The following is a 19,726-nucleotide window of genomic DNA, read 5'->3' on the forward strand; positions in this document are numbered from 1 at the left end:
GTACATGAAAGCAGCACGAGGCTTTTCACCATCTCGTTGTTGGAGTTTATGCTTTGGTGTGACTTTTATCCTCAAACACAATAAATAACATCTAGTAGATATTATCCACATTAACACACTCACACACAAAAATAAGTTTCCTCGATTGTTACTTTGCTTCATGTTCAACGCAAACATTAGCACTCTTGTCCCATCCGAGTCTCCGTAGATGCGGAAGTCGCGTTTCTCAGCCATCCGGGCCCCGGCGTGACATTCACCGGGTTGTCGGAATCAGGGGTTACATAAAGAAGCAGCAATACGACCACCCTTAGCTCGACTAACCGTTTTTTAAATCAAAATGAGACTATTAAAAGCGGGTTTGTGTTTGGCAAAAACGCCTCTCTTGGCTCCAGGAAGCGTCACTCTTAAACAGGTAACGTTGGGTAACCCTACTTCACCGCCTTTGAACCGACCCCCTTGAACTGCTGTGCCATCGGCCCTTTGCGTTTCACAATCGCTGAACACACAGGGGGGGGCTGCTGCATATCATCTGTCTCCGTCTCTACAGGTGCTCATCAACAGCTGTCGGACATGCTCCTCCGGTATCTTTCCCAACGAGAGGATCCGCAACATCGGGATCTCCGCTCACATCGACTCGGGGAAGACCACCCTGACCGAGCGGGTCCTCTTTTACACCGGCAAAATAGCGCACATTCACGAGGTGAGCGCCGGGCGGGAGCGCGGGAGATCGGCCAGGTGATGTTCACGGGGAGACGTTGTGCCTTCACGCGCGCTTTCCCCTCCTCCGCGGTGTGCAGGTGAAGGGGAAGGACGGCGTCGGAGCCACCATGGACTCCATGGAGCTGGAGAGACAGCGAGGCATCACCATCCAGTCCGCCGCCACGTACACCGTGTGGAAGGAGCACAACATTAACATCATCGACACACCAGGTATTAAAAGTTGCCTTCGATTTGGAAATCCGCAGCCGCGGAGGCTGGAGTACCTTCAATCTTATTATGGAACAGACATTTCCTATGATGCATGTACATTTTCAGAGCCTTCGACTAAAAGATGCTGCAGGCTTTCTGTTGCAAATGTCTAGTCGTTAATCCTTTGCCAAGCATTTCTGTGCTTATGAAAAAGGTCTCCTCCTCCTCTTCTCTCTCTGTCTCTCTCTGAACATCACTGTCCACGTTGTTGCTCCAGGTCACGTGGACTTCACCATCGAAGTGGAGCGAGCGCTGCGGGTGCTGGACGGCGCCGTGCTGGTCCTGTGTGCGGTGGGGGGGGTCCAGTGTCAGACCATGACGGTGAACAGACAGATGAAGCGCTACAACGTCCCCTTCCTCACCTTCATCAACAAGCTGGACCGCACGGGGGCCAACCCCAGCCGAGCCCTGCAGCAGATGAGGCATGTGTTAAATGTTCACTTGATCCACATCGCATCAATTATATCTATTCATCAAAACAATATGGTCTAATCATGAGCTACGTATCCCAAACCGGTACACGCTGTATCATTAATATTGTATTTACTCGTCAGACAGTCAAAGTTTTTGTAAAGTTACAACAGCGACTAAGAAATTAAAAAAGGCTAAGACCGAATAATCATGATCTTACAATGTAAATCCTTGATCACAACAGAATACAGATTGAAATCAATATATCTGCCAGGTCTATTGGCACGATAGTGTGTTTAAATGTGACTTCTACATCAATCCAGTTTGCCTTTCCTGGATTTTTTTTTGCGTAGACGTGGATTTCACGATAATTGGACGGCAGACTTGCTGCAGCCATGTTTTCATGATACACACAGCAACAAGTTGAAGCTCCGGGCCTCTTTTAACCTCCCACCAGATCATCATTGCACCAACAGTGTTGTCATCGGCTGTGGTTTCTCTCTCTCCACTTCAGAACCAAGCTGAACCACAACGCCGCCTTCGTGAGCATCCCCATCGGCCTGGAGGGGAACATACGAGGCATCGTTGACCTGGTAGAGGAGCGCAGCATGTATTTTGAAGGACCGTTCGGGTGAGGCATTGCCCCTCTGGGAGACTGAGCACGAACCGAGCGTCATTTAGCAGCAAGAATAGCTTTCACCGCACCGTTGATCCTGATCGCCGACCGCTTGGCTTCAGTAGAATTACAAGATGCACAGGCTGCAGGGGTCAACAGTTCTCCCTGTTTCACAGTGTCAGAGATTCTGTTCCTCAACAATATGATTCACTCCTCCTCGCAGTCAAACTATCCGCTATGATGAGATCCCGGCGGATTTCCGCGCCGAGGCGGCAGGTCGCCGGCAGGAGCTGGTGGAGTGTGTGGCTAACGCCGATGAAATGTTGGGAGAGATGTTTTTGGAGGAAAAGGTTCCAACCAATGACGACCTGAAGGTTTGTGTGTGTGTGTGTGTGTGTGTGTGTGTGTGTGTGTGTGTATATAAAATAGAGCGCGCACGCTCGGGACATCCGAATCATAACAAGGCCTTCGATCTTTCTATTAATCTCTCTGTGTAAAATCTCTCTGGCACATCACTTCCTGTCAAGCTATGACTCAAAGTTCTAAAATAAGTTTCGCAATAATCTCTTGGCGTGATAAGTAAATTACACTAAAGCAATGCGTGAGAAGTGTACATGCTGAATAAAACCCACCTGACCTCCTCCAGGCCGCAATCCGCAGGGCCACAGTGCAGCGTCTCTTCACGCCGGTGCTGGTGGGCACAGCGCTGAAGAACAAGGGCGTCCAGCCTCTACTGGACGCCGTCCTGGATTACCTGCCCACCCCCACTGAAGTCAAAAACTACGCTATCCTCAACGACGAGTGAGTGTGGACCACACCGAGCTTCTTGTCACAGTTGTAGCCCAAAATAACGGTATAACAGTAGGGCAAACACCGGGCTGAGATGGGTGAGGGGTTAAAGCGATCGATACGTGAAGGTGTGACCTCTTACAGGTCTGGTCTGGGCTCGCAACGTTTTAAAAAAAAATAATAATAATTTAAAATAGTTTCCGTCTCCACAAAGGTCACTGTTACAAGTAGCAGGAATACACAGGCAATATAAAGGAATAGCGTTAATACAATTTACAGATCATTTTTATCTACACACGGTATCCGTCATGAGAATGTTTGTGTGCTAATGTCAGTGTGCTTTTCACCTAATTGTGACAGTGAAACATCAAAGATCGAAATGGACCCAACAAGAGACTCCACAAACCCGTATGTCGGTCTGGCCTTTAAACTGGAGGTAAAATTAAAAAAAAAAATAATAGTAATTTGGTTTAAGAGGGACGTTCTAATCCGCTTTGTTGTTTCCTGTGGTGACTGTCAGGCGGGGCGGTTCGGTCAGCTGACGTACGTGCGCGTGTACCAGGGCTGCCTCAGGAAGGGCGAATACATCTACAACACGCGCACGGGCAAGAAGGTCCGAGTCCAGAGGCTCGTGCGTCTCCACGCCGACCAGATGGAGGTGAGAAAAGTCGTCATCGGCCGCATGCCGGACGTCACAGTTTTCCATTTGCGGTTTAAACAGCGGAGACTCGTTTAGAGGTCGACATGTTTGGGTTCCTCTTTTGGCATCAGTAAAGTGTGCAGATAACAACCACATCCCCTCTTGCACCAGAGTATTTCCATCGTTCTTGCATCAAAACAAGACGTGAAATGGTTTCACATTCAGCTCTACACATCAGTAAACAATGAGACATTTCAATGTGGTCAATGGTGATGGAACATCTCGTCCTCATTGTTTCCATCCATGCCGTTTTCAGGATGTGGACGAGGTTTACGCAGGAGATATTTGTGCTCTGTTTGGGATCGACTGTGCCAGCGGAGACACTTTCACATCCAGGGCCAGCTCCAACCTCTCCATGGTGAACGACGTCTCAGAAAGCATGGCTCCTTCCCATCTTCATTACAAGACACGAGGAGAATGTTGTGCTCATTTTTTATTGATTTGTCCCACAGGAGTCGATCCACGTCCCGGAGCCTGTGATTTCCATGTCAATAAAGCCAGCCAACAAGGTTAAAAAAGATTAGTTTTATTTACCCAGACATACCGTCTCTAGTGTCTAAGTTTGACCTCTTTAATCTCTCCTCTTGGCCTCCTGCCTCTGCACAGACTGACCTGGATAAATTCTCCAAAGGTATCAACCGTTTCACCAGAGAAGACCCAACTTTCAGAGTGCATTTTGACACCGAGAGCAAAGAAACCATCATCTCAGGAATGGGAGAGCTGCATCTCGAAATCTACTCACAGGTACCAGAGGACGTTCAGCACGTTTTACACAAGATGACAATGAGTTGGACACATTCTGATGTGGTCCCTTTTTACTGGTGCTTTTTAATTACGACTCCATAATGATTTATTGATATTTTCAATCGTTTCATCTGAAGATGATTTAAATGAGACGTTGCTGCACAACAGACTAAATGCTACTGAGCTTCGGTGTGAGATCTCCAGCCTTAATGGAATCATCTCGACCCTTATGTTTGAATCCGTTGTCCATTATAATGAGCTTTGTCTCTTTGGTTTCAGAGGATGGAGAGAGAATACAACTGTCCCTGCGTGATGGGAAAGCCCAAAGTAGCTTTCAGAGAGACGATCACCAGCTCTGTTCAGTAAGTGGGGTCGTCGTGGCGCAGGGGTTAGAGAAGGTGTGCTGGGAAGCAAAAGGTTGGTGGTTCGATTCCAGGCTGCCCCATGATCTATGTCGAAGTGTCCCTGAGCAAGACACCTAACCCCTAATTGCTCCCCGGGCAAAATGTGAAAAAGCCTTGGGTGTGATGTAAGTCGCTTTGGATAAAAGCGTCTGCTAAATGACCTGTAATGTAATGTAATCTTTTCACAAACACAGAGAGGACGCCCAAAACTGTATTAATGGTTTGTTGTGACTAAAATATAATACCAAAAGTACTACAACTGTAGCAGAATATAAGGATATCTTCATGCTGCGATATTTGACTACGAGGTGGGAGCATCACAACGTCGTGTTGCAAGCAGTTTAGTTTGTGTTTGGTGGGACTTTACAATCATGGCAGTGTGGCAGCTTTTCCATTTGCAGAACTTTAACTCCGTCTGGAGGAGACCAGGTGAACAGCAGCTTCCAGTGAATGATTTCCTGCCAAAAGAGCATGAACACCTCCTTAACTGGGAGTACTGATGTTCGCTGCTTTAACAGCTCATTCTGATACAAAATTAATGGTTATAGCTATTCATTAAGGAAATGCAGCCAACTCGAGTCTGGTAAACGTTTCAATAAGAAGTTACCTGGGACACCATCTCATGCAGCAGCACGTGACAGTCAAACTTGACCTGTTTGTTGTCACTGGCCTGCAGCAGATGAGGGAAAATACAGTTAAATGAGAGAAATCATTTCAAATACAAAAGCTCCTCAGCAGTTGGTTTGTGAAGCTTCATTATCTGCCAACGTTTGTTTGGTTTGCCCCAACTCCAAAAACTGCCCTTTTATGTCAGAGAGGGGTCTATGAGAGACAACGCGTGACTATTACAGTAAATAGATTCTACAATTTTCATCATCAAGATTAATAATCTGACCCAAGGACGGAGAGAAGGAACCTACGAGCTGGATGATGTTGGCCACCTGAGCCATGTTGTACAGAGTGTTTTCAGTGGATTCCTTCAGCATGACGGAGCTGGAGGCCACGATGCCGAGGTGCCACAGGGGCTGGTGGTCCGGCTCCATGTGACCGTAGCTGTCTGTTGGTCAGAATGTCAGGAAGCTAGTTTGTGGTATGAGAACGTTTTGACTGGTACTGTAGATGAACTGTGTGGGCTCATAATGAACGGGATGTTGCGCCATCCAGGTTCACGCGGTCAGCCAGTTGTGTTGTCCAGTACAACACGCAACAACAAAAAAAAAACCACAACGACATATTGAAATACCATAAATGCCGCAATTTTCAAACTGCAGGTTGGGCCATATGTGACTGCGTCATTTGTGCATTGTGAGGCGTGTGCAGAGGTCAGAGGTCTTTTCTTGTACACACCAGGTAGATTTTCTGCTGACAGCAGGCTTTGGTTCATTTGATACTTTCGGAACAAGGCGTCCTGCTGCGCGTCAGTGCTGGTTTTAAGGAGCTCCTCACAGGAGACCTGGACCTGAGACGAGCGCTGCTCTCCTGCTCTCCCAAACAAAACCTCTGCAGAGCATTTCTCCGTAGTCTAGCAAATGGAGAAAGGACAGAAGTGGAGGTCGTATACAGAGCAATGACGCTGACTAGTGAGTCATGGTTTCGCCACACCGCCTCGTCTCTTCGCAAAGACTGATTATTTACTTTACTAAGAGCTGCTTAAAACATCTTTCTGTAAACATCTGACATTACATCTTGAATTGCATTCAGTTAAACATTGATTTGTATCTGAGAGGTGATTTTTTTTTCAGAAAATGTAACCAAATCTAAAGCACATTTGTGAAAGCTACTCTGTTAATGAGTACGGGGACTGAAGGACTGAAGGAAACACGCCCGTATCCGACCTACTGGCGATGAACAATCGTGTCTTACGTTGTTGATGATCTCCTGCACTGAGATCTCCAGCTGGTACTTTCTCCCGGAGTCTGCCACATCCTAACAGAAGTCAGAAATAACCACGGTTGATAGTTGAAGTCAAAACGCCACTGTAAACCAGACTACAACGGTTAACAGCTCAGCCGACCTCCGCGTTCCCACTGTGGACCTTGTGCAGCCCGAACAGCCTGAATGGCGAGCCGTACTGGACGTTGAGGTAGTGTTGGACCACTTTGGCGGCCCTCTGAGCCGGGTAGTGGTTGGGATTCAGCTCCCCGGTCGCCATCGCATTCTCTTCAGCCTCCTTTTCCACCGACACTTGCTGCTGTTATTTCAGAGAGAAGGGAGAGACGGTGAGAGGGTTAAAAGTGACGCTGCAGGGATGGGCCTCGAACCCCTGGAGGACTTTGACCCTCCCGTGTCCGCAGGGTGGAGCTCTGCGTCTCGGGTGGGTTCAGGTCCACAGAGTGGAAACATCCACTGTGTGGAAATGGAAAGCAAAGAAGTAGAAGTCTTGCGTCTAAAGTACAGGATGAAAAAACAGAATGAAATAAAAGGAGTCTGGTCTTGCCTGTGACTCAAATGCTGCAGCTGTTACTTCGATAGGTGGAAAGTATCTGTCGGCTGCTCTGTGCAAGTGGAAGGATCACTTCCTCTTCCAGCAGGAGTGAGGGAGGACTACCGCCTTCTTAAAGAGACAGCGACGGGTTTTAGCTTCCTATTGAAGCAACTTTGAAAATGTATGTATGTATGTTGAACATAGTGTTATTTTAACAGGGTTTAAAGCAGTTACTGTAGGCTGACAAGTCTTTCATTAAAGAACATGATTTATGACTTATGCTAAATTGTCAGTGTAGACTGACACAGCGAGATCAAATTACCACTAATTCATGTGATACTTGTATTGTTTGAATCCTAGTAATGGTCATGCAGACATCCATGGTGTTTATTTGGACTTGTGTACTTGGTGAAAATTTGTAATTATTGGTTTTTGTTTGCAGTTATAGCGCTACCCAAGTTCAGGGTATTTGTTTTTACTGACTAATGATGCTTCAACTGTGATGTGATTGGTGCATCTGGTTTGGCAGGAACAAAGCAAAAAAGAAATAATTAAAGTTCATAATGTGGCGTCCGTTACCGATGCAGCTGCATAGAGAGCCTTGAACCATCTGGTTAACGGATGTGTTGCGCTGCTTCAACATATTTTTTGTCCCTTTTTTTTCCCCCCTCAGGTTTGACTTCACTCACAAGAAACAGAGCGGCGGCTCGGGGCAGTACGGTAAAGTCATCGGGGTCCTTGAGCCTCTTGAGCCAGAGCATCACACAAAGCTGGAGTTTGAAGACCAGACTGTTGGAACCAACGTGCCGAAGCAGTTTGTGCCGGCTGTTGAAAAGGTCAGCCTCCCTGACTTTAATGCTGTCACAATGAGAGAAGAGCCATGTGGATGTGCAGCTTAGAAATGTCATGTGTGATTCCCGCCGTGCCGCAGGGCTTCAGGGAGGCCTGCGAGAAGGGTCCCCTGAGCGGGCACAAGATCTCAGGGGTCCGGTTCATCCTGGAAGATGGAGCGAATCACATGGTGGACTCCAACGAGATCTCCTTCATCCGTGCAGGAGAGGGCGCTCTAAAACAAGGTGCGTTAGCTCTGACCCGCATGTTCAGTTTTGACCCCACACCCGTTCTTATCGGCACGCGATCAAAACCGCTTTCCATTCGCCCCTCCCAGCTATGGAAAAAGCACACACGGCCATCCTGGAGCCAATCATGTCCGTGGAAATCGTGGCACCGCAGGAGTTTCAGGGGACGGTGATTGCCGGTGTGAACCGGCGGCACGGAGTCATCACAGGACAGGACGGGGCCGAGGACTTCTTCACGCTGTACGCTGATGTGAGTCCAGCTGCTGAATCGTTCCCGCACGGCATGCAGCTGCAGCCTCGCGGCATCGGGCCCGCCGTCCTTCAGCGTCGCTCATTTAACTCATTTCAGCCCGTTTCTCCCAACAGATTCCACTGAACGACATGTTTGGTTACTCCACAGAACTACGCTCTGGTACTGAAGTAAGTTGCACCTCCATATCTCAAGATCAGGTGGTCTAATGAAAATGAATGCAAGGTAAACTCACGTATTTGTTACGTCAACCCTGCTGACAATCAATTAAAGATTCTGACAATTCAATGAATGGCAGTTCAAGGAATTTGCACCTTTCGATTGTTATTGGCACCATTTAAAATGCGAAACAACTTCCATTAATATATTACAATTTCAGAAACTAACATCTTCCATCTACTGTGTGTTCAGGGAAAAGGGGAGTACACCATGGAGTTCAGCAGGTACCAGGCCTGTCTGCCAGCCTCACAGGAGGAACTCATGCACAAATACTTGGAGGCGACAGGGCAGCTGCCTGCAAAGAAGAACAAGTGGAAGGCCTGAGAACTGTTAGATCTCCCAAATGTGTACTACTGGACTTTGCCCACGCCCCTCATCCTCCCACACCCACTACATCATCATCATCAGTGACGCAACTATAAGGCTTTTATTTGTGGAGCCACCAAGAACTCGTTTTGTAGTTTGAGCAGTTTCTCACCCTTTGGTCTGACCCCTGTAGAAAAAATATTTATTACTTTGATTTTAGCAGCATTTGATCTTGTTAATGAGGAAAGCTCTGCCTTTTGACTGGAGCGTATGGTGGCTTTTATACTATGTACAGAATGGTCATGATGTAAAAATGACTAAAACAAAGAGAGATATACACAACCATCTTTTAAAGGGCAGTTCTGTGCACATCATTTATGTCTCAACAACAAAATTCCATCATTCTCGTTCAGCAGCATTCTGTGCAGCAATTTGTGGATATTCACATTAACGATACAGTTTAAGACTGAACTCCAGAAAGAAAAAATAAGCTTCTCACCCATCCAAAGATCTCCGTTTCCTCCACTACGCTGTTGGGATGAGCCGTCGCGTCCGCAGCTGCAGGCGAGGGCGCCACACTGGGGCTCCCAGTTACCCCACTTAACACAGCCAGAACAATGATGATGCTCAGACTCATTGCAGGAGGCTGTAAAACAACGATGCTGGAGAAAAGGGGGAAAAACCACTGGTGTGAACGAGCGCAGGAAGGGAAATGCGCCTCCTGTCAGTGTGGCGTTTATATAACAGAAGAGGTGGGAGCAGAAAGTAGAGACTGTCCAGATCATTCTGTCTAACTTATTGGCACAATCTGTATATTTCTTCCCCTCTTATCTAAACAAATTGCTCCTCTGTATCTTGTTCTGTTCTTCGCTGGCTCTCGTGTTACTTACTCAAGCTGCCAGGCTCTGCATGTTTCAACAGCCTAATGAGAAGCCCTGATAAGTTTCGGAACAGTTACCCGATTAGAGGAGTTGTTTACTATGTGAGCTTGATGGGTTGCAGCCTTGACTGGTCCACAGTTTGCCAAAAACCGAAAGTAGGAGGAAACTCACTGAGCCAAATTAAATGTTGGTTGTGGTGATTTGGGATAGCGAAGAAGCTAAATCTGCGCAGTTCAAGATCGTAAGGGAAAGTTAAGGAAAGTGGGCTCATCATTTCTTATATTGTTCAGAGATCGTGGACCACAGAGTGATACGAGGATACGTGACCGAGGCTCGTTCTGCTCTGCTGTATCTCAATATTAAGTTATGTGTTTTGGTTGAAAAGCATAAATAACATGTTTTGATAAATAGATGGCGATAAACCATAATCATTGATCTACTGCCATAGAATCTTGCTTTTCTTAAAATAGTTTAACTAGACCATTGCCTTTGACGTCTGTCTTCATATTGCCAAAACAGTTTGAACAGGAAGCATGTCATGTAGGAATATTTTAATGACGCTTAATGTGTTCTAAAAAGTGACAAATGATCATCAAAAACAAATTTCATTGTTGCAGTGAATGTAACACATCACCTGAATAATGCTAGAAAACTACAATAGTAACTATAAATATAGTGTGACAATATTCTGTCATGAATGATGGACACACTGACTTAAAAATACTTAATACCTTTGACAATCTAAGTTTGAATAAAACGGCTCCATCATGAATTAAACATCACACACTTTACGGCAGTTCCATTGGATTGTAACATATGCATATAATTAGGGTTTTATTCATTAGTGTGAATAGTAAACAGATTCTGGACTAAAACTGCATTAAAAGGGGAAAAACTAACACACAGAGCACATCTCAGTCAACTTGCTCTTCTTCCTCCTCCTCTTCTTCCCGCACGGCGCCTCGTGGGAAGCTGCCGTCCTCCGGACGTCATGTCCACCAGTACGATCTGTCCCCGAGGCGGCATCCCGCTGTCCATCACGTCCACCGTTGTTCTGTCCCGGCTGTACGTCCCGGGGCAGATTGTCAATAAGCTCGTAGAGGGTGAAGATGCTGAAGCAGATTTCATCGTAGGCTGTTTTGGTGCCACACTCAAACAGGCAGGCGAAGGCCACGGCGGGCGGTGCACCTACAGAGGGGGCCAGCTCCAGGTAGGCGAGGTCGGAGTAGGCGCTGGGGCCCTCGTAGATCACCCAGGGGCCCCGCCAACTGTCGGGATCACGGGGAAACAGGCTGAGGAACACGCCCAGATCCCTGCGCCCAGTGGTCCACGTTGGGTGGGAGTACACCACCCAGGTGGGGGTGAGGAAATATGGATCATTGGGTGCGGAGGAGCTGGTGGCAACAGAGGGGGTGGGACTTGAGCCACTCACGGCAGATGTCCAGTGTCTGGAGGGATGTAGAGGTTTAAGGGCTAAGTGATCATCAAGAGAACGACATGAATGCAAAGGGGCAGGAAATCCCACAACGCTACCGTGGCAACCGTATCCAGGCTCCACCAGCCGCTGCACCAGCTGCCCCTCCCGAAACGCCGCTCCGTCGTCCAGGCTGAGGGCCTGCACCCTGTGACCCAGAGGGCTGCGTGCGTTACAGTACAGGACATTAGTGCCGGCCTCCTCGTCCACGGACACCATCTGACACTCCACGCTCTCCGGCACGGGCACCGCCTCCCCGAAACGCCAGGTCCGCCCGTGGGTGTCACTGTAAAAGCAGAAGGCGTGGGGAGTGGTGCGGCACAGGCGTCCGAAGCACTCTTTGCACTCGATGTGGTACGCGTAGGCGGGAATCAACAGGCGGCCGGACTTCAGCTGGATGCCGTGACCCGGGCCGAGGGCGAAGGTGGCCCATTCTGCAGGGACAGAGGAGGAGGTGACTTCCAACTGCACGCAGAGAATATCTTCACATTTGAGCAAGGCCGTCTTTAAACACAACACACATGCCCTTATGTTCATTGTTGATCATTGGAGGAATCTATTCAGGGTGGAATCACTTCTCAGTTTGGACATCACAAAACAAGAAAAGTGAGAAGTGAAAGATTTGAGAAATGTGAATCTACAAATTACATAATCTTAATATCATGCAGCAGAATTTAGTCTTCTAATTTTAACTAACTTAACCAAAGTTATGTAATGTAAAAATAGAATGATATAACAATATATCATATGTTAATATAAACATTTTTTTATATGGTTAACTGTCTAAAACGGATCATGAGTTTAATAGTGAGAAATTTTTCACATTTTGCCAAGACACAGATACTCCGAACTACTGAGAAGAAGCTTGGACTGCTTCTCGTGTGTAGCTGTTGCAATCTTTGATCCCTTTGCAAATAAATAAACAGAGAAGGACAACTTTGACTTCTGAGACTTTGTTTACGATGATTGAGGAAATCTTCCACCTCAGTTATCTTTTCTTAACAGGGCATTTTCAGATTTATAGTATTCACTTTAATTAAACACCAGATCAAATCAAAATCTGGTATTCACAATGCAACAAATCAGCTAGGAATGCTCGTGTGCTGCAGTTAAATTAGCGTCTAGCTGCTAAACTCGAGCAGAGCTAGCAGACACAGGTCCTGCAAACTCGCTTCTTTTTAACTCTTATACCGACTGAAATGACATCATTCGAGGTACGTCATTAAATATCACACAGCCCCCACAAGGGTTTCCTCCCAAAAACCTATGAAACTCCACTCCACTGCAAAAATGAAGCTGTCTTTTGTTTGTTGTTAATCCTGTTAACACCATGGAAGTCTGTCTCGCGGCAGATCTCCCCCTGTTCGTATCCCTGACCTTTGATCGTATCTCCTATGACCTTGGTGGTGAGGTCGGTTACAGGACTCCAGGTGACTCCGTCATCGGTGCTGCAGACGTAGCAGAGACGGGTCAGGTTGTTGCCCGTCGCCAGCTGGTAGGACTCTGAGGTGTGGCCGAGGACAGCGATGAAGAACAAGAAGAGAGTGTCCGTGAACTCGTCGTACACGGGGCACGGGTTCATGGAGCGGTGGTCCGGCAGGAAGGCGGTGCCCAGGACACGCATGTCCTCCCACTGCAGAGAGGGAAGGAAGAAGGAAACCAGATTGGAAACGTACTAAAATATGTAATCATGCTACATTATATCAAAACAGGAAAGGTAGCAATGAATTTAAAGTGTCAGGTTACATATTTTCTCATTCAAATGTTCTTCTTTTACCACTATCGTCGTTGTTGTTGTTCTGGTTTTTATTCAATATTTCTTTACTTTATCAATCTTAAGCATGAAGGTGTGACTTCATGGTTTTATTGCATCTGTACAATCAAAGGTGCTCTTTTCTCTGAAAATCTAGAGGATATAGTGTAGTTGCCAAGTACTGTTATTATTTCAGATTGTGTCCAGGCGACATTTGTTCCATAACAAACCTGCTTTTAAATCAGTGACACGAATTTGGAGCTGTGCATCTTGAAGGAACTTCTCCTTTTACTTAACTAAAATCAGCAGGCCACATAGTCCAGAACCAGTGACCCCACACTGACCTCCACATAGTTCCTGTGGAAAGCGCCTCTCCTCATGACCAGCAGGTGAGCCTGAGAGTCGGACGGGCTGAGTCTCTCCTCACAGAAGGCCAGGAAGGACCTGGAGCGGGACAGGAAGAGCAGCGCCGGCACTCTGTACGTCACTCCGTTGGGCTCCTTCTTAAAAAGCACCGACCTCGCTGGGAAATAGGGCGACCCCATACTCTCTGGTGTGTGTTCAAGGTATCTCCAATTCTTCTGAGAATGAGCTAAACAAGGATGAAAAACAACGGCATGTCTACCAGGTAGAGGAAATATTAAAAAAGTGTATAGGTACCTTTTTAGGTCAAAATGTTAAACAGTGTTACAAGTGCACGTATACATATGTATGTATTGTAAATATAGGTACATTTATACATTTGACAATAATGGATTATATGTACGTGTTATTGAGCAATTTAAATCCTAGAATTTAGCATTTGTAAGCGGAGTGTGTTATTGTACACTAGAGTTATTGCACATGGATTATTAGCATTTCTACTTTAACTTTAAGTTATGCTTACAACTTGGTGAAGCCATTTGAGTTTTTAACAGCAGAGAAGTAAAAACCTTCCTCTGCATGCCATTTGCGTTAAGGGTGTTCTACATAACCTTTAGTATGAGTTACATTTCAATGATGCTTTACACTTGTAAGACTATTCAATACATTGTAATACAAGCAGAATAACCTACATACAAATCAGATTTTAAAATAGGCCACCTAACTCACCGCCGTCTTTATAACTGACGTGAATTAGATACAAAGTATCGTATCACTGGCATTGTTGTACAACTAAACCTGCAGACAAATTCCCATTGATGTCTTCAGCAACTACAATTTAACATTCAAATACACATCCAGAGGGTCAGTAAAACCTTCCTGTGTTATTTCATTAAACAAACATAAGGTGGAAGTAGCATCTAATGGACATGCAGATCCAGAGGGAAAAGGGTAAACCACTACGGAGTACTTACATTCAAAGTGCACTGTGCGAACGGCTGGTTTTCTGTGAGGAAAATGCACAATGTGTCAGCATTTGAATGTTGTGCGTGTGTGTGTTAGTTTGTGGGGGTTTGAAAGCCATGGCCTCTTCTCTCTGTTCCCCATTCAGGGCAGCAGTATGGCAGGTTGTTCACTGACCCAGAAATGGCCCACACTCATCAGATCTACACGCAGCTTTAGATGAATCAGCATAAGCGGCCATTGTGGAAATGAACAATGATGTTTTTTTTTAATCTATCCCCTCTGTCCTGTATTTCCTTTTCTGTAAAATGTGTATGATATATGTAGACTATTACTGTGTGCTCAGAGGCTCAGTTTATATTGTACAGACATGCAGCTCGGAAATCTGTATGCTGTGAAAAGGGGATAATTTGCCCTAATTGTCCTTTCATGCAGAATTTCTGCACTTTTCCCACCACTGATTACATGAAGTACAACAGTGCAAGGCCGGTGTTAATTGTCTAAAATTCCTGGTTAAAAAGATGCAAGTCAGAGGCTGCTAGAGATCCTCCTGGCCCGTTCAATAAAAGGCATACAAAATAACGCGGATGACGTCATCAGTGAGCGACCCGCCCCACATGGCGAACAGCTGAAGTTTTGACGGAACTCGCTAAGGTAGCGTAATGCTGCAGTCTTAACGTTATAAATGACCCTGTTTGTAACTGATTTAAAATATTCTGATTGACAGCATTACATGTTGATCACCGCAGTCAACCCGTCTTCTGCAGGGGGGGTCACATGTTAGCTTGTATGCTAACATCTCACTTAAGCTTGAGTTTCGGGACTGAACATTAACTTTGCAATTAAATATGAACAGTATGTTATCATTTAAGAAGGTGCGACCAGTAAATGTTTGTAACATCATCATCTTGGCGCTGGATCAGTTTTTGTTAAAACTATGATCAAAACTACTTAAGAGATATTTCTCCCTGTAGTTTGGGGGAATTTGGTTGAACATGTTGCCATCAGTGGTGTCAAACCAGCAGTGCAAACTAGAAGTTCATGTTTATCTCCTGCTTGTAAACATGTGGTAGGGTCGGTATGGCCAGGCGGTGGTCTGAGGGCCACTCCACGTCCATCCTGTGTGTTGGTGTGTCTCCGGGCCCCGAGAGCCTCCTCGCTTCAGGCTCTGAGAGTGGCGAGGTCACAGTGTGGAGCCAGGAGGGGAACGTCGCAGGCCGTCTCACTCTCCCCGGTGGAGAGGACAGCACGAGCGTCGTCTTTTCTCCAGCAGCTCCAAGCCAGCTGTACGTGTCTCACGGAGACTCTGTGAGCGTGCTCGACCCCCGGAACCTCAAGGGCCCGGTGGAGGAGTTCCAGGGTGCCGGCGAGGAGGAGATTAACGCTTTGGCTCTGAACGATACGGGTTCAGTCCTGGCGGTTGCTGATGACTCCGGAGCGGTCCGGGTGCTGGAGCTTCCTGGGGGGAAAGTATGCAGGACTCTTCGTAGACACACAAACATCTGTTCCTCTGTGGCTTTTCGACCTCACAGACCCAATAACTTGGTGTCTGCTGGACTAGACATGCAGGTAAGCGCGGCGGCCCTTTGTACTTGCGTCACGTACAGAGAATATGTTTGATGGCATTTCTTTACACATTGCACTTCAGGTGATGCTGTGGGGTCTGCAGAAGACGCGGCCCCTTTGGACCCTCAACCTGCAGAACGTGACGGAGGAAGAAGACGACCATCAGCAGCGTCCCGGGCAGCTTTTCAACCCGCCGCTGGTCCACTGCGTGTCTGTGGCGAGTTGTGGGAACGTCGTGGCCTGTGCGGCAGGGGATGGGCGGGTGCACCTGATGCGGATCGGCAGCGGCTCTAAACTGGAACAGCAGGGAGCAGTCAAGGCCCACAGCCAGGGAGCCTCACAAGCCCACTTTGTCAGCTTCCTCTCCCACCCTCACTGGCTCGTCTCCGGGGGGAACGACGGCCAGGTGGCCCTGTGGGACCTCAGTAAGCACCCGTTGGTGACTCCGGAGGCAAAGGCCCAAACTAAATTGACAGCGGCCCCACGGAGGAAGCGGAAGAGCAAGGCGAAGAGGAAAGATCCGGGTCACCACGACGCGACTAAGGTTGATACCGAGAAGGAGGAAGCGGAGGAGGAAGTGGCTGCCGGTGCAGAGGAGGTGACGGAGGAGAAGGCCGGGCCCAAGCTGAGCATCAGTCATGGGGACAAGGTGAACTGGTTGTGCCCTGCTGTGCTGAGAGGAGAAGCCAGTGTGGTGGTGGCAGATCAGAGCTCCTGTCTGACGGTTTACCCTCTGGCTCAACTATAGATTCAGCATCTTTCCTTTTAGTTCTCACGGTTGCGGTACAAAGTCTTGACTGGTTATTAGGTTACAGTGTGTACACACACACACTCCGGTGATGGTTCAGTTGAAGCATCATTACTTTTCTGGTCTGTCTGGTCTTTGGATGGTATGATCTAGTTCTCCTTTTAATAAAGCTTGAACTTAAGAGCGGAAAACAAATAACTGTTTCAGAAAGAACTGGAAAGTTATTAGTTTCTAGAACAAGTTCAAACTATACATGTAATTGTCTTTCAGGGACTCGTTCCATGAAAGATTTACTGAGACTAACTGCTGTTTTTGGTTTATTTGTGGGTGATCCTATGAAATTATGATTTTGCAATAAATCCATTTTGTGGACTGTAAAATAACCACATTAGTAGAATTATGTATGTTTAACTAAGTCTGCTGTGCTTTTGTACAGTAAAAACACATTTAAATTGAAAGCAGGTGCCCGACTATAGAAAGACACAGCAGAGTCGAATGAAAGCAGAATGTGACGTTTCAAACACACAATGACACGAAGCAGCGAATCTGACAAGGAGCTAACCCCCATGGAATGATTTATCTATGTTGATTAAATAATATTTGCTGTTTAATAATCCTGACAGGCTCTTTTGCTAAAAATGTGGCATGTGAACTTCTGCTGTTCATCACAATCGAGCAACAAAAGCATCAATTCTTTTACACAAGACAAAATCTGAAATTCAGACATTCTTTGCAAATTCATTGTATTCACGCAACACTTCAACCAAGTACACCGTTCTATTGCAAACAAGCAAAACCATTTAATAATAATGCTAGGAATAAAAAAGGCACAAGTCTTGCGGTTTGAGTCAATTAATAAATCCAAAACTATGTCCATCTGTTTCAACAGGCTCAGTCAGACTGAGACAAGTTTTAAACAAAAATGGTGAAACTCTTTGACAGCCAGATTCATTTTTTTTTCTTTACATCACAGCAAATGTACTTAACAGAAATTCTTTCAACCTCTTAAATTATTTCTTCTACCAAAACAAGCCAAGTACAGCTTTGTAAAGCAGGTATTCACAGTAGCATTTATACTGAATAAGCACATTGCAGAGCGACCTGATGAACGGCTAGATTATTTCCCACGGTTTTACTGTCTTCTTTCATCTATTCGGCCTCAAAAGTTCTTCTACCTTTGATGTAATTAAGTCCTACGTAGACTGCCAGCCTAGAGGACCGTGTTTGACTGGTAACCTCGGTCAAACAGGTCCTCCACGGAGACGTCATCCCTCCTGCGATTTACAAAGTCTGTGCCTGAGTCAAATTCTGCTCGGAGGACCGTTGAGTTGCTGACTCTACAGCTTGGCCAGACTTTTCTCCAGCATCTCAATGTCTGCCTCCCCTTCTTCGGCCTTGCTGCCGCGGGCGCTGCACTCCAGGAACTCCACCTTCAGGGGCAGCTGGCTGAACTCAAAGTCTTTGCCTTTTTTCCCCAAATACACACTGCCGCCGACGGAGCCGTCCTGGGAGCTCAGGGCCGCAGAGTGAGTCACTCGCAAGGTGTTCCTGTGAGAAACCAGAGGGTATAAATATAATGGGGATTGGGCCCAGTGAAAACAGACACCCAATAATGCTGCACCTACAATTCCTTTTCCAGCTGCTGCTGTATCAGTTTAGCGGATTTTGCCATGGTGATATCTGTAGAATGAAGAGAAGAGTAAACAAATGAGCAACGTTGGATGTAGGCTAAAAATGAAAAACGGGATTAAGTGTCGATAAACGGGGTGTCACCGCACCTTGTTTGTTGCAGGCTACCAGGAGAGCCGGGGCATTCCTGGAGATCACAGCGTCCGTCAGTAGGACGTAAAGGAACTCGGCCACGTCCCTCACCTCCTTCTGGAAAATGGCCCCGTCCACCACGAACACAATCGCCCTGAAGGGGAGGAGGGCGAGAGAGGAACAGCGAGCGACGATGAGAATGACGCGATGGGACGTAATCTTAACCAGGCAGGCAGACTTTTTGCTTTCCCACCTGGCCGAAGACTTGAACTTCTCCAGGTACTGAGAGCGGAGACTGTCATGTCCAGGCAGGTCGATCAGAGTCCAGGTGCTGCCCTGCAGGTGCAGGAGGGAAAGGGGACACCAGTGAGCCATGATCACCAGGAACTGCGACGTGCTTCTCAACTCACCCTTTCGTTCTTAGCTTTGTATGGAGCACTGCTGTCAGTGATGGAGGTCTGTGTCCGCTTGAACTTTCCAGACAACAGCTGCAGAGACATGAAACGCGCAATCGTGTTTGTTAGAAAGACGATTACCCCGCGCAGTGGTGAATGAAAACGTGGCGACGATTCGTTGCGTCAACTCACCCGAGTGAACAGGAGGGTTTTCCCGGCGTCACACAGCCCGACCAGCAGGACAGCACTCCGGACAGTTTTGCTGGAGAGAAAGTACTTCAGGAACACTGAAGAGAGTCGAATCGAGAGTGCGGTTAATAACGTTTAAAGTCTCTTTGAACTCGCCCCTGTTAGCTAATAGCTACATTATCCATCAGTTAGCGGAGTGCGATGCTAATACGATGCACAGCTGACAGATGCTTGCTTTAGCAGCTAGCTTGCTAGCTTCCTAGGTTGCCAATTCGGATACTTAAAAGAGGCACGGGGTTGCTAATGAAACTAAATGCACACATAAGGGTCAAGGCGGGATGTCTTCCCGACAAAGACGCTTTACAGCAAACCCACACGCCACGGCGAACTGTGCGAAATGAACGCTGTCCCCGGGCCTAACTCACGGAGCTAACGTTAGCATGCTAACGCTAACTTCTTACCACAGGTGATGACAACAACGGCCAGAGCGACGACCACCGCGATGAGAAAAACGGGGTCTTGTTCCTCCAGCTGTTGTCGCAGAGATTCCGCGTATGGAGCGAATGGGTTTTCTGACATTTCCACGTTTGCTTTTTCATCCATGTCGCCGCCGGTGTTGTGTGTGTCTCCCTCTATCCGCTCAAGCTGATCTAAATGTGGGACACGTCTCCTTCCCCCCCCTGCGGCCCGCAGTGCAGCTGGACGGTCGGCAGGGGGCGCA

The 19,726-nt window shown here is 47.0% G+C and overlaps 5 protein-coding genes across 9 annotated transcripts; 2 read left to right on the plus strand and 3 right to left on the minus strand.

Moving 5' to 3' along the window:
• The first annotated feature begins 33 nt into the window (after window positions 1–33).
• On the plus strand, window positions 34–9,266 carry gfm1 (G elongation factor, mitochondrial 1). Its single transcript, XM_040188294.2, has 18 exons — window positions 34–412; window positions 548–700; window positions 798–930; window positions 1,187–1,391; window positions 1,895–2,011; window positions 2,220–2,370; window positions 2,643–2,797; window positions 3,146–3,221; window positions 3,306–3,443; window positions 3,742–3,843; window positions 3,938–3,994; window positions 4,092–4,229; window positions 4,509–4,591; window positions 7,732–7,894; window positions 7,990–8,134; window positions 8,227–8,387; window positions 8,504–8,557; window positions 8,799–9,266. The coding sequence occupies exons 1-18, from the start codon at window positions 338–340 to the stop codon at window positions 8,928–8,930; spliced, it is 2,238 nt and encodes a 745-aa protein (XP_040044228.2). The 5' UTR covers window positions 34–337; the 3' UTR covers window positions 8,931–9,266.
• On the minus strand, window positions 4,843–10,220 carry lxn (latexin). Of its 4 annotated transcripts, none has more exons than XM_040188375.2 (7): window positions 9,412–10,220; window positions 6,648–6,821; window positions 6,497–6,559; window positions 5,981–6,155; window positions 5,554–5,690; window positions 5,241–5,303; window positions 4,843–5,091 (listed from the first exon to the last, which is right to left on the minus strand). In XM_040188375.2, exons 1-7 carry the CDS (start codon window positions 9,547–9,549, stop codon window positions 4,975–4,977), a joined length of 867 nt encoding a protein of 288 aa, XP_040044309.2. In that variant the 5' UTR covers window positions 9,550–10,220; the 3' UTR covers window positions 4,843–4,974. The 4 variants fall into 4 exon arrangements, with proteins under 4 accessions (XP_040044309.2, XP_040044300.2, XP_040044318.2 ...); XM_040188366.2 differs by having other exon boundaries at window positions 6,648–6,824; XM_040188384.2 differs by lacking the exon at window positions 9,412–10,220 and adding an exon at window positions 7,071–7,245 and having other exon boundaries at window positions 6,648–6,824.
• Window positions 10,221–10,329: 109 nt separating this feature from the next.
• On the minus strand, window positions 10,330–14,483 carry neu4 (sialidase 4). Of its 2 annotated transcripts, XM_040188321.2 has the most exons (4): window positions 14,358–14,483; window positions 13,365–13,612; window positions 12,645–12,900; window positions 10,330–11,701 (listed from the first exon to the last, which is right to left on the minus strand). In XM_040188321.2, the coding sequence occupies exons 2-4, from the start codon at window positions 13,563–13,565 to the stop codon at window positions 10,689–10,691; spliced, it is 1,470 nt and encodes a 489-aa protein (XP_040044255.2). In that variant the 5' UTR covers window positions 13,566–13,612; window positions 14,358–14,483; the 3' UTR covers window positions 10,330–10,688. The 2 variants fall into 2 exon arrangements, with proteins under 2 accessions (XP_040044255.2, XP_077954438.1); XM_078098312.1 differs by lacking the exon at window positions 14,358–14,483 and having other exon boundaries at window positions 13,365–13,660.
• An 11-nt stretch (window positions 14,484–14,494) lies between these two features.
• Window positions 14,495–17,040, plus strand: wdr53 (WD repeat domain 53). Its single transcript, XM_040188356.2, has 3 exons — window positions 14,495–15,000; window positions 15,420–15,915; window positions 15,995–17,040. The coding sequence occupies exons 2-3, from the start codon at window positions 15,427–15,429 to the stop codon at window positions 16,658–16,660; spliced, it is 1,155 nt and encodes a 384-aa protein (XP_040044290.2). The 5' UTR covers window positions 14,495–15,000; window positions 15,420–15,426; the 3' UTR covers window positions 16,661–17,040.
• Window positions 17,041–17,386: 346 nt separating this feature from the next.
• On the minus strand, window positions 17,387–19,669 carry srprb (SRP receptor subunit beta). The gene is made up of 7 exons (XM_078098318.1): window positions 19,467–19,669; window positions 19,009–19,103; window positions 18,832–18,909; window positions 18,675–18,757; window positions 18,439–18,575; window positions 18,286–18,340; window positions 17,387–18,208 (listed from the first exon to the last, which is right to left on the minus strand). Exons 1-7 carry the CDS (start codon window positions 19,606–19,608, stop codon window positions 17,998–18,000), a joined length of 801 nt encoding a protein of 266 aa, XP_077954444.1. The 5' UTR covers window positions 19,609–19,669; the 3' UTR covers window positions 17,387–17,997.
• Between the last annotated feature and the right edge of the window lie 57 nt (window positions 19,670–19,726).

Source organism: Gasterosteus aculeatus, chromosome 1, assembly GCF_964276395.1.
Source record: "Gasterosteus aculeatus chromosome 1, fGasAcu3.hap1.1, whole genome shotgun sequence".
Classification (NCBI taxonomy): domain Eukaryota; kingdom Metazoa; phylum Chordata; class Actinopteri; order Perciformes; family Gasterosteidae; genus Gasterosteus; species Gasterosteus aculeatus.

Bases quoted from the DNA above. Each gene is read 5' to 3' on its own strand.
- neu4 (XM_040188321.2), bottom strand. From the start codon at position 13,565: ATGGGGTCGCCCTATTTCCCAGCGAGGTCGGTGCTTTTTAAGAAGGAG. The intron at 12,901-13,364 runs GTCAGTGTGGGG...CCCTCTCTGCAG, and splicing joins TCCACAGGAACTATGTGGAG to TGGGAGGACATGCGTGTCCT. The intron at 11,702-12,644 runs GTCAGGGATACG...CTGTCCCTGCAG, and splicing joins CATAGGAGATACGATCAAAG to AATGGGCCACCTTCGCCCTC.
- wdr53 (XM_040188356.2), top strand. From the start codon at position 15,427: ATGGCCAGGCGGTGGTCTGAGGGCCACTCCACGTCCATCCTGTGTGTT. The intron at 15,916-15,994 runs GTAAGCGCGGCG...ATTGCACTTCAG, and splicing joins CTGCTGGACTAGACATGCAG to GTGATGCTGTGGGGTCTGCA.
- gfm1 (XM_040188294.2), top strand. From the start codon at position 338: ATGAGACTATTAAAAGCGGGTTTGTGTTTGGCAAAAACGCCTCTCTTG. The intron at 2,798-3,145 runs GTGAGTGTGGAC...TAATTGTGACAG, and splicing joins TACGCTATCCTCAACGACGA to TGAAACATCAAAGATCGAAA. The intron at 3,444-3,741 runs GTGAGAAAAGTC...TGCCGTTTTCAG, and splicing joins TCCACGCCGACCAGATGGAG to GATGTGGACGAGGTTTACGC.
- lxn (XM_040188366.2), bottom strand. From the start codon at position 9,549: ATGAGTCTGAGCATCATCATTGTTCTGGCTGTGTTAAGTGGGGTAACT. The intron at 6,156-6,496 runs GTAAGACACGAT...TCCATTTGCTAG, and splicing joins TGCAGGAGATCATCAACAAC to ACTACGGAGAAATGCTCTGC. The intron at 5,092-5,240 runs GTAACTTCTTAT...CTCTTTTGGCAG, and splicing joins TGCATGAGATGGTGTCCCAG to GAAATCATTCACTGGAAGCT.
- srprb (XM_078098318.1), bottom strand. From the start codon at position 19,608: ATGGATGAAAAAGCAAACGTGGAAATGTCAGAAAACCCATTCGCTCCA. The intron at 18,758-18,831 runs GTGAGTTGAGAA...CTGCACCTGCAG, and splicing joins ACAAAGCTAAGAACGAAAGG to GGCAGCACCTGGACTCTGAT. The intron at 18,209-18,285 runs GTAGGTGCAGCA...GGTTTCTCACAG, and splicing joins CAGCAGCTGGAAAAGGAATT to GAACACCTTGCGAGTGACTC.